General features: G+C 40.1%; 1 protein-coding gene across 3 annotated transcripts; it reads left to right on the top strand.

The window, feature by feature from the left end:
* Positions 1-3,486: 3,486 nt before the first annotated feature.
* Positions 3,487-8,661, top strand: LOC116312530 (myelin-oligodendrocyte glycoprotein-like). Of its 3 annotated transcripts, none has more exons than XM_039610502.1 (5): positions 3,487-3,544; positions 5,591-5,965; positions 6,073-6,165; positions 6,246-6,355; positions 6,438-8,661. In XM_039610502.1, exons 1-5 carry the CDS (start codon positions 3,526-3,528, stop codon positions 6,468-6,470), a joined length of 630 nt encoding a protein of 209 aa, XP_039466436.1. In that variant the 5' UTR covers positions 3,487-3,525; the 3' UTR covers positions 6,471-8,661. The 3 variants fall into 3 exon arrangements, with proteins under 3 accessions (XP_039466436.1, XP_039466435.1, XP_031585836.2); XM_039610501.1 differs by lacking the exon at positions 3,487-3,544 and adding an exon at positions 3,574-3,952 and having other exon boundaries at positions 6,249-6,355; XM_031729976.2 differs by lacking the exon at positions 3,487-3,544 and adding an exon at positions 3,575-3,952.
* The last annotated feature ends 1,590 nt before the right edge of the window (positions 8,662-10,251 follow it).

Genomic DNA, 10,251 nt, shown 5'->3' with positions numbered 1-10,251 from the left:
TACTAAATCATGTTATAATAAATACAGTTTAAAGAGGTAGGGGTGTTGGTTGCATTGAAGTTTAAACAGAAATACGATTTATAAATAAGGTGTAACGTCCATGAGTGTTGGCAGTGCAGTTATCCTCCAATCAGGGTGGAGGTAGGGCATGTTTGACAGCCTGTGGGTAAAAACTTCTGTTGAGTCTGTTCGTCTTTGACCTGATGGACCTGTAGTGTTTACCAGAGGGAAGGGGGGAAAAAAGTGAGTGTCCAGGGTGTGAGGGGTCTTTGATGATGATGCTGGCTTTCTGCTGAAGTCTGCCAGTATAGATGTCTCTGAGGGGGTTAGTGAAGTGCCGATTGCCCGCTCTGCTGCCCTCACCACCCGCTGCAGTTTCCTCTTGTCCTCCGCGGTGCAGCAGTTGAACCAGAGTGTGCAGCAGTAAGTCAGAAGGCTCTCAATGGTGGAGCGGTAGAAGTTTACTAGCAGTCTTTGGGGTAATTGGGCCTGACATCGTTTCCTGAGGAAGTACAGCCTTTGTTGTGCTTTCCCTACCTGGTGGGAGATGTTTGTGGACCAGGTAAGGTCGGCCGAGATGTGTACTCCGAGGAACTTAAAGCTTTCTACCCTTTCTACCTCCTCCCCATCAATGTAGAGGGTAGAGTGCTCAGATCGCTTTGTTCTTCTGAAGTCGATTACCATCTCCTTGGTCTTGGCTGTGTTCAGATGCAGGTTGTTGTCATCACACCATTGCTTCAGATGCTGAACCTCCTCTCTGTAGGCTGAATCATCATTGTTGTCGATCAGTCCTATGACAGTGGTGTCATCAGCAAATTTTATAATGGTGTTACTGGTGTGGATTGGTGAACAGTCATGGGTGAAAAGTGAGTATAAGAGGGACTGAGGACACACCCTGTGGGACACCCACATTCAGAATGAGGGTGGAGGAGGTGTGCTCTCCCATTCTTACGTTCTGGGGTCTGTTGCTCAGGAAGTCCAGTATCCAGCTGCACAGTGAGCTGCTGAGTCCTAAGTAGCTTATTTTATTAACCAGTTTGTGGGGTTGAACTGTATTGAAGGCAGAGCTGAAGTCCACAAACAGCATTCTCACATAGGTGTTACTACAGTCCAGGTGTGTGAGGGCTGTGTGAAGAGCTGTTATTATGGCATCCTCTGTCGACCTGTTTGCCCTGTATGCAAACTGGTATGGATCGAGGTTTTTTTACATTGTCATCCCGTACCAACTTTGTAACATGATGTTCGGTGTATGCAAACTTTAATGGTCTTCTAATGATTCAGTGGCAAATGTTTGATGTATTGATGCGTGGGGAAAAAAAGTGCTTTTGGTTGTAATTTTCAAAAGAAACAAAGGAATAAAAGGAACAGAGAATTCCTGTTATTAAGAAGAAAACATAGCAGGAAATTGGACACATTATTGGCAACTCTCCTGAACTTTGCTGCTGGTCATACACAACAGCTAAACCCAGGTGTTGTGTTGACAATGTTCTCCCATGAGGACTTTATATCTACTTGTTATAGACAGAAAAAGTATTAGTCTCTCCTGCTGGGCATCAAACCATCTACTCAGTTTATTAGAAATCACAATATAGCTGTTGTGACTCCCCAGTTTTGGGGGTTTATTTTACTTTTGGTGCAAAGAACAGGTGTTATATCGATGGGAAGCAAATGAAATCAAGATTAAATTTGGAAAAGATTTCATCAGATTTTCCACCTGCTTCCCAAAGTGCCACAAAGGATAAAGGATGCAGACTATGTGAAATAAAATGCAGTACAGAAACAATGTATTATTGTATTATGCAGCTGTTCTAGCATTCACTGACCACAGTGCTCGCTATTCCTGACAACAGGAAGTTACACTGGGCAAACTTACAGTCTAAAGTATGAAGATATGACCAATTCAATTTTACAGGGATTTAAATAAATCCCTGCTGTGTAATGATCCTCATTTATCAGTTTGTTACTTAATATGTATTAATGTGCATTTTAAACTAGAAACAGTCTGAAATCATATTAAAATATCACTGGATAGGTTTATATAAATAGAAGCATTCAAAATGTCAAACTCATGATGAAATGATGAAACAAAAAACAGGCTGATTAATCATTTGAACCCAACAGCTGATGGCACAGTGAGCCCATGAGTGTGTCGCAACAACTGCAATACCTCCTTAAGAAAAACATATTGATCAAAGGTAACGGGACAAACAGGGTTAGATTTAGTAACAATGCAAACTGGATTGTGGTATTTACAAAGAGCGCAGTGACAAAATTGTGTGTCAGGCTGCCTTTATTGTATGCTCACCGCTGACCCCTTTTCACACTGTGACACGCGCTGAAAATTGTGTCACATCTGCCAGCGTTTCCTAGTAGTTCAGAGATGTACAGATACACAGAGGGAGACGTTGCAGCTGTTTGAAAACATGACTCTGTGGAAGAACCTTCATAAAAAACCACCAGGCACTGGCTTCGCAGTCTGCCTTTCTATCTTGTGAAAGAATGAGTCTTTCTAAAGAGCTTGCTGAATTAGAGCATGGTGCAAACACTGTCAGATCCGTGACAACAGATAAAATGACAATGAGGTCAATTTCTGCATGCTGTTACTCTGCAATAAGCAAGATTGCATCAGTAAGGATGTGGCAGGTTTTCAGCTTTTGCAACGTGAATCCATGAAAACTCTGAGTCAACATTACAAGTCACCAGTGTAATTTACATCAGGGCACCAGACAGTACTTTCTACCTGACAGATACATTTGTTTTCCCTACGCCAAATTACCGAAATGACGCTGAGCCAGAGTTTCTATGGCAACTGTAACTGATGCAAAATTTCGTGAAATAATTTCTGTAGGTGAACAAGACCCCGAGATACTTAAACTCTTCCACTTGGGGCAAGAACTCGTCCCTGACCCAGAGTGGGCACTCCACCATTTTCCGGCTGAGGACCATGGCCTCAGATTTAGAGGTGCTGATTGTCATTCCCACCGCTTCACGCTCGGCTGCGAACCGTTCCAAGGCGAGCTGGAGGCCATCACCCGATGAAGCCAACAGAACCACCCCGTCCACAAAAAGCAGAGATCCTTCCTACCCTCACCTATGGTCACGAGCTGTGGGTAGTGACCGAAAGAACAAGATTGCAGATACAAGCGGCAGAAATGGGCTTCCTCCAAAGGGTGGCTGGCCTCTGCCTTAGAGACAGGGTGAAAAGTTCAGCCATCTGGGAGGGAGGGGCTCAGAGTAGAGCCGCTGCTCATAGAAATGAGCCAGTTGAGGTGGTTCAGGCATCTGACAAGGATGCCTCCTGGGTGCCTCCCGGGTGAGGTGTTCCGGGCATGTCCCACCGGGAGGAGGCCCCGGGGCAAACCCAGGACACGCTGGAGAGATTATATCTCTCGGCTGGCCTGGGAACGCCCTGGTGTTCGCTCGGACAAGCTGGAGGAGGTGGCTGGGGAGAGGGAGATCTGAGCGTCTCTGCTTGGGCTGCTGCCCCTGCGACCTGTCCCCGGATAAGCGGAAGAAGATGGATGGATGGAAGGAAGGAATTTCTGTAGGTATCTCGATTTAATTATGCTCCAAAGACTAAAATAACGGAGACAAAGACCCGTGACATGAGGTAGTAACGCTTTAATAAGTTAGTTTAGTAAAGACATTTTAACCAATCAAATCGCAGTGCGTATAAATCAACCCCGCCCCGATCACACCAAGCACAGCGTGACTGTTCAGACACAAAGCACATCATCATTGAGCGAGTAGGAGGCAGAAAAACAGCCGACTGTAGCTTTACAAAAAAGAAAAAAGAAGAAGAAGAATCGTTGTTTCACTCAGACAGCGGCTCTATATTTGTTATCGTCTATTATGTGTACCTGCTGCTTAGACTCAAAGAAACCCTCTTTCATTGTTGCTCTCTGGACTTTTATCCTGTGCTCGGAGTTCATTGTCAGGACTCCTGTTCAAGGTAAACGGATATATTTACTAAACAACCTCAGCATCAGTATGTGTTTAGATCGGCATCGTAACTGTTACATTTTTGGAAACTTTAATGGGCCGAATTCAGTATCACTACTTTACTGTGTTTTAATGAAAGTGATGATAGCTATGAGTGAGTTACTCTGACAGTAAAGAAAGCTTCAAACTTGATGATGATTCTCCGTTAAGTTCTGCACTCGTAATGAGCGACCCTTTTTCTCTCACGTTTGCGCGTTCATGTAGATTTAATGTGAAGAAACGTTAAATAATCGAACATTAAAAATCAAATCTTATCTGAATATGAGTGTCCTGTCTTTGTGTTGAGATCTAACGGAGTTCAAACAGCGTTTATTTAAAGCTGGACTTTGTGTTATGGTTGTCTAGCAACCGATAGACGCTTAAACATACAGAACGTACAGAACAGCAAGAGATGTCGGGTTACGATCGATGAAAGATGATTTATTATTAGGAAAATATTGACATTGGAGCAGAATTACAAAGTCCTAATAGCTGTTTAGTTTTTCTGAAGATATATTTGACTTAAAACTCTCTTTTATTTTCTTTTTAAGCGCCAAAAAATGAGGTTTAGATTTAGAAAATGCATATTTATTTATTATAAAGTATCTTTTATTATAGTATTATAAAGTAGACTCTCAGTATTAAATATGGGAAAAAACAAGAAAAACCCCAGACACTGAAGCAGTGCTCAAAGCTTCAAATAATCTGATAATAATTTGTCTTATCTGATTTATATAAGTTGATTTGATTTATAAAAGATTTATAAAAGATGAACCTGTCAGAGTGGTTTGTGACTTCTTCATCTCTTTCTGGTTGTGAGGTTAGTGATTCAGCACCTCCTCATGTTTTAGTAACTTGAACTCATCATTTATGCTTTGATGATTTCAGTTTGTAGACGTTTCTCCCAGAAGCAGCTGTTCTCTGTATTTCCTGTTAACAATAAAAATTCATACGAAGCTAGAAGAACAACAAGCTGACTGCTTTATTAAATCCGCTGACACTGCATGCATCTCATTCACAGGCAACAGCTGCTATTTTTAATTTAAACCAATGAGTGGGATAGAGAGAAAAGTCAGAGCCCTGTATGTGTGCTTACTGCAGTGCACAGACTCACATTATAACAGGTTAAAAGTGAGACAAATGTAATTACGGTTTAAAATCATGAATCACTGAAATCATTGAAAGATGGAAGTCAAGTGATGAGACTTGCTACTCAGCACTGAAGGCTTAAAGCTGAGACCCAACCACTCGCAGCAGCTGGCTGCACCTCCCTGAGCCTGGTTCTGGGAGAAGTTTCGTTTTGTTAAAAGGGAGTTTTTTCATTCCACTGTTGGCAAGTGGTTGCTCATAAGAAGAGTCAGATTGTTGGTGTTTCTCCAGAAAAAGCGCTTTGAGAGGACCATTTTTTAAATTTTGGCACAATATATATATAAAACTGAACTGAACTGAATCTCTTCACCAAGTATTTGGGAAAATAAGGACTTTTTTAATGCAAAAAACACTCCTGTCATCTCAAGCACAACAACTCAAACTATGTTCAGGTCTTCAGTGTGTAACCCTGTAGGGGTCTGTGGGGGTTCAGGAGGTTTAGTTTTCGTTCTGTTTCCAGCTGTTATGGTGATTGGTTCAAGTCTTCCAATCTTTGCCGCTCCGGGTGATGATGTCATCCTGCCGTGTCACCTGGAGCCCATGTTCGATGTCCAGGGTCTGACGGTGGAGTGGTCCAAACCGGACCTGAAACCCGACCCATCGGACCGGCTGAGCCGAGTGGAGTACGTTCACCTGTACAGGGACAGGAAGGAGGTCCCCGACATGAAGATGGCCTCGTACTTCAGGAGGACGGAGCTGTTCATGGACGCCATGAAACACGGGAACATTTCACTGAAGATCCTGAACGTGTCGGAGGAAGACAACGGCAGATACAGATGCTTCATCCCCAAGCTGAGGAGCAGAGTGAAAGCTGCAATCGTTGAACTTGTAGTCGGTGAGAAGATTTGTTTTGTTTATTACTCATTTCCAATTTTTTTTCCAAATTTCACAAACAGATTTTTATTCTACTGGTTTTTGTGGTGTGTTGGGTTTTTTTTTTAGATCCAAACTATGCTAAAAACCTAACGACAGACAAGCCACTGCATCCCAAAATCCTCCAAACTCCAGATCCTCAGGACACGACTCCAAGAAATAGTGAGAGTCCAACAGTCCAACTTTCTTCTACATCATTTCCATTTGAGGCATATTTTTAGTAAAACGTTTTCCTACATCAGCAGGTCGGTCCAGGGTCTCTGTGGTCGTTGTTATCTTTGCCTTTATATCAGTTGTGGCTGTCGCTGCTTTTGCTTCATGTTTCTCTGACCTTCTTCAGCAAAGACTAAATGTAAGACAGAAAGAAACAAACACAAACTTATTGTTGCTTCTTGTGTCGTCACACTGACTCATTATTCAAAATCTTTCAACAGAAGCAACCAGAGGATGATGAGACACAAAGATAACAGTAACAATTCCATCTTACTGGATTTGGTATTGTTAGGTGTAAGTGGAGCTCTGAGAGTTCCTAGATCTTCAATCAGGTTGGGGATTCAAACCAGCAGCCACAGGGAGACACTCGGTTCCAGCAGGACTAAGATCCATCATCATGTCACTTCTACAAAAGGATGTGAGTCTGATTTGGGTTTGAATCTTGACGCCTCACCTGAACACCTGAGTGAAGTACATTTATAGAGCCCGAAAACAATTCCAAAATAAAGTGTTGCAGTACTCTGCAAAACGTAACACTAAACTCATTTTATATTTAGATTAAATGAATAACAGGGAAATTTCAAATGTAAGTGGGTTGTGAAGCAATAAAGCAATGGCTCTTGGATTTAAATGTGGCCTGAGGAGGTAATGTTTTCCAAAGTGTTTCCCCCATAGACTCTTTTTGGTTAAAACATTTCACTGTGGAAAACACTGAAGGTTTTATTCAAGGTTAAAAATTAATTCCAGGTTTGTTTCCTGGTGGTTATAAAGAGTTCTGGTCAGTGGAAAAACCCTCCCTGCCTAGTTTGAAATGTCAGGTTACAGTAACCATTATACTCTGTTTTCTTGTAATTAATTCTAGAGTTACTGGAAATGCAGTATGATCAGCTGGTTTCAACATATCTTTAATATGTGGTCTCATTGTGTAGCTCCAGTAGATAATAGCTTTTGTATTTTTATTGTATTTATTTATTTAATTATTTATTATCTAGCTTTAGCTGTGACTGTGATCAAGTGCTGGCCAGTGTGCTTTGAAAACATCACCTACGTAAAATGATAGATTCAGCAAGGCTGTTTGGTTTGGAAGGTTGTCCAGGATTATCCCAGCGTCCACTACACATCACACCGTGTGGATATTCTGACGATTGTAAACGCATCAGCAGGCTTTGAAGTGACAAAAACAGGACTTATGGAGTTCATATTAAGAAATCTTTTGTTCTATTGACTGTATTGTGCAAATGCAGTGTTTGGTAGCACATTTGATGAGATCTGATTGTTTTTGTTACTTCAGGTGTTTTTTTGTTTTGTTTTTTTCTACTCAGTGAAAACTGAACTACAAGTTGATGACTTGAAGTACAGAAAGACCTCCTTTACTGTGTTCATGTACTCCAGCACTTTGTCAAATGTGTGTGCGCACTAATATAGTCATTCCTTCATTTAACCACTTGTACTTAAAAGACATTTTGTGAGGTCTGTTTTTCAGTTTAGAAATTTAAGTTTAAAACGAATGACTAATTTATTACATTTACTTTGAATATCTGTATATCGCTAATGTAATTGATCCTTTTCTTACATACAACCACTATCAGTCTTTTTTCTTTAGCCCCTCACTGATAACTCTTCCCTACCACCCAGAGCCTTTTTCAACTCATATCTGAACTCTATGAAACATTCTTCAACTTCCACTCTGAACTCCTTGGCTCTCCCTTCACTTGTTTCCTCTTCTAACTGGCATCAAACTCCATGGCTGTCTTATGATACACAAAAATCCAATCTGATACTGTATACTTGAAAAGACAACACAAATTTTACAGTACAGTGTTATATACAGTATTAAGTAAACTATATATAAAGTATTTTTGTAGAGTAAGAGATTTAAAAAATGTGTTTGTGACAGTGGGCAGTGGGCTGACAATGGATAGCTGAGTGAATTTGAAACAATGTATAATTCTTGACTTGTTTGATTTTTAGGTTTTTATGAGAATTTCAGGGAGATTTAACACTCCTTACCTGGTTGTTTATCTGCTCTCTGGATTGTATCATGCTGCTGATCTTTTTGCGTGTCATTTGAGTTTTTTCAGCAATCGTTAGTGTGTTTTCCGTCGTATTACCTGTTGGCATCTTGTTTTAGTTTTGCGTGAACAACATAACAGCACCTTCCCAGAATGTATCCCCCGTCTGCCGTACCCTCACACACAGCTGAGGGTCCAACTTTGAGAATCACTACCTCACATGATCATTTATATATTTTCTGTCTGGCTGCACACTGCTGACAGAGGACCTGTCACGCTGCTCCTGCCTTAACTTTTCCATCAGATGTGTGATATGTGCAGATGTTGATTCCAGCTGTTCTTCAGCTTGAAATAACCTTCATACAGCTGCTACATGTGAACTAGAAAAAATCTGTATTTTTAATGAGTTTAGTAAAAGTGTATTATCATGTGAGAGATGTCAGCATCTTAACGCAGACTCAAACCAGCAACCTGCAGTTTATAACTCTGCTAATCATGTCCCACCCAAGTTACCCACCTGGGTTTGGCAAAGTAGATCCAGCCCTGCTGAAGCTTTTCAACCACATCTGTGCACTCAAAGCGGTGACATATTTAAAGGATTTTAATGATTTCAAGGCAGGAGTGCAAAACAATATATGCAGGGACATTTAGAAGGCCGTCCAGCTGATGAACAATGAATTCAATGACAAAAAGGTCAGTTTAAAATAAAAACACAGCTTATCATCAAGTGTTTCCTTATTTACGGAAATATGGAACGTTGACAAGCTAATCACATGGCTCAGCATGGAAACACCACATGCACAGCTGTTACAGTATTAATATAGATCCCCCACCTGCACAAACATCCTGTTTTCTTTGTCTGATTCCTGACGAAAGGGTTTTTACACTGTACACCCTACATGTGGTTACATCAGTTTCACAGTGAGCATGTTCGCATTAACCTTGGAAAACCTGAACCACAAAATTTTTGCCATAAATTTCCTTTTTTAATAGTGTTTATTGAAACCTTTGTCATTTTTTTAAAGCAAGAGAGAAACTGAATATCAGTTTACATTCATAAGTTTTTCATTTCTATCATTTTTTTCTAACTTTCTGCATTTTTATGCCATTTATAGCTCACAGTAGCACTGCATGTGTCCGACTGTACACATCACCATCACACTGATGATGCTGAGGTCTCAAAAACTCAAATCAAATCTGACACACTTGATACAGCAGGGTTAAGAAGTTTCTGCTGTGTAAATGTCTTTTATTAAACCACGTGTAGTGTTTATAAATGTTTACCAAAAGAAACATGATGGGACTTTCTTAATTGGACGTTATTTCAACTCCATACTTTCTTTAAAAAGAAAAAAAAAAATCCCATGTCATGTTAATGAATATCAATTTTATTTTTGAATGTTGATCCCTATTATTTGGAAATCAGACAAACATCTATAAGTATTTTCACGTACATTTTTAAGGCTGTTTTGGTTTAAAAAAATGTGTTGGTCCGCACAAGGGTAAATATTTCTTGAGTTTTATATTGTAAAATAAGGAGCGTACAATACAATACAGCTTTATTTATACAGCACATTTAAAACCAAAAGGTACACCAAAGTGCTTTACATAAAGACAGCAGGTTAAGACATAACATAAGACCAAACAGAGTACAAAATAAAACTAACTTTAAGAAACGCTGTTAAGGCAAACAATAGAGGTAACTGACGAAATAGAACATCTGTAATTGGAAGATAAAATCATCATACGTATAAGGTGGGGGGATTTATACGCTGTAACATCAATAAAAGGTAAATAAAATAGGGATTAAATATAGGAAATAGCATAAACTATGTTACATTAATCATCTTTTATATTTATAATAATCCTGAAACTGTCTGAAGTGGAGAGAGACAGGCCACATTTAAAAGTTATTTTTTTAAGTCAGAGATACTGACACGTTTGTTTGTTTGTTTGCTTGTGTAAAGAAGGGAAAAATACCAAACTCCTGACTGAATCATGAAATTTGTCAGCTACTGTTCCT

This window comes from Oreochromis aureus, linkage group 3, assembly GCF_013358895.1.
Source record: "Oreochromis aureus strain Israel breed Guangdong linkage group 3, ZZ_aureus, whole genome shotgun sequence".
In the NCBI taxonomy this organism is placed as follows: domain Eukaryota; kingdom Metazoa; phylum Chordata; class Actinopteri; order Cichliformes; family Cichlidae; genus Oreochromis; species Oreochromis aureus.
Note: the sequence above shows the minus strand (reverse complement) of the source record. Positions and strands in the feature narration are given on the sequence as shown.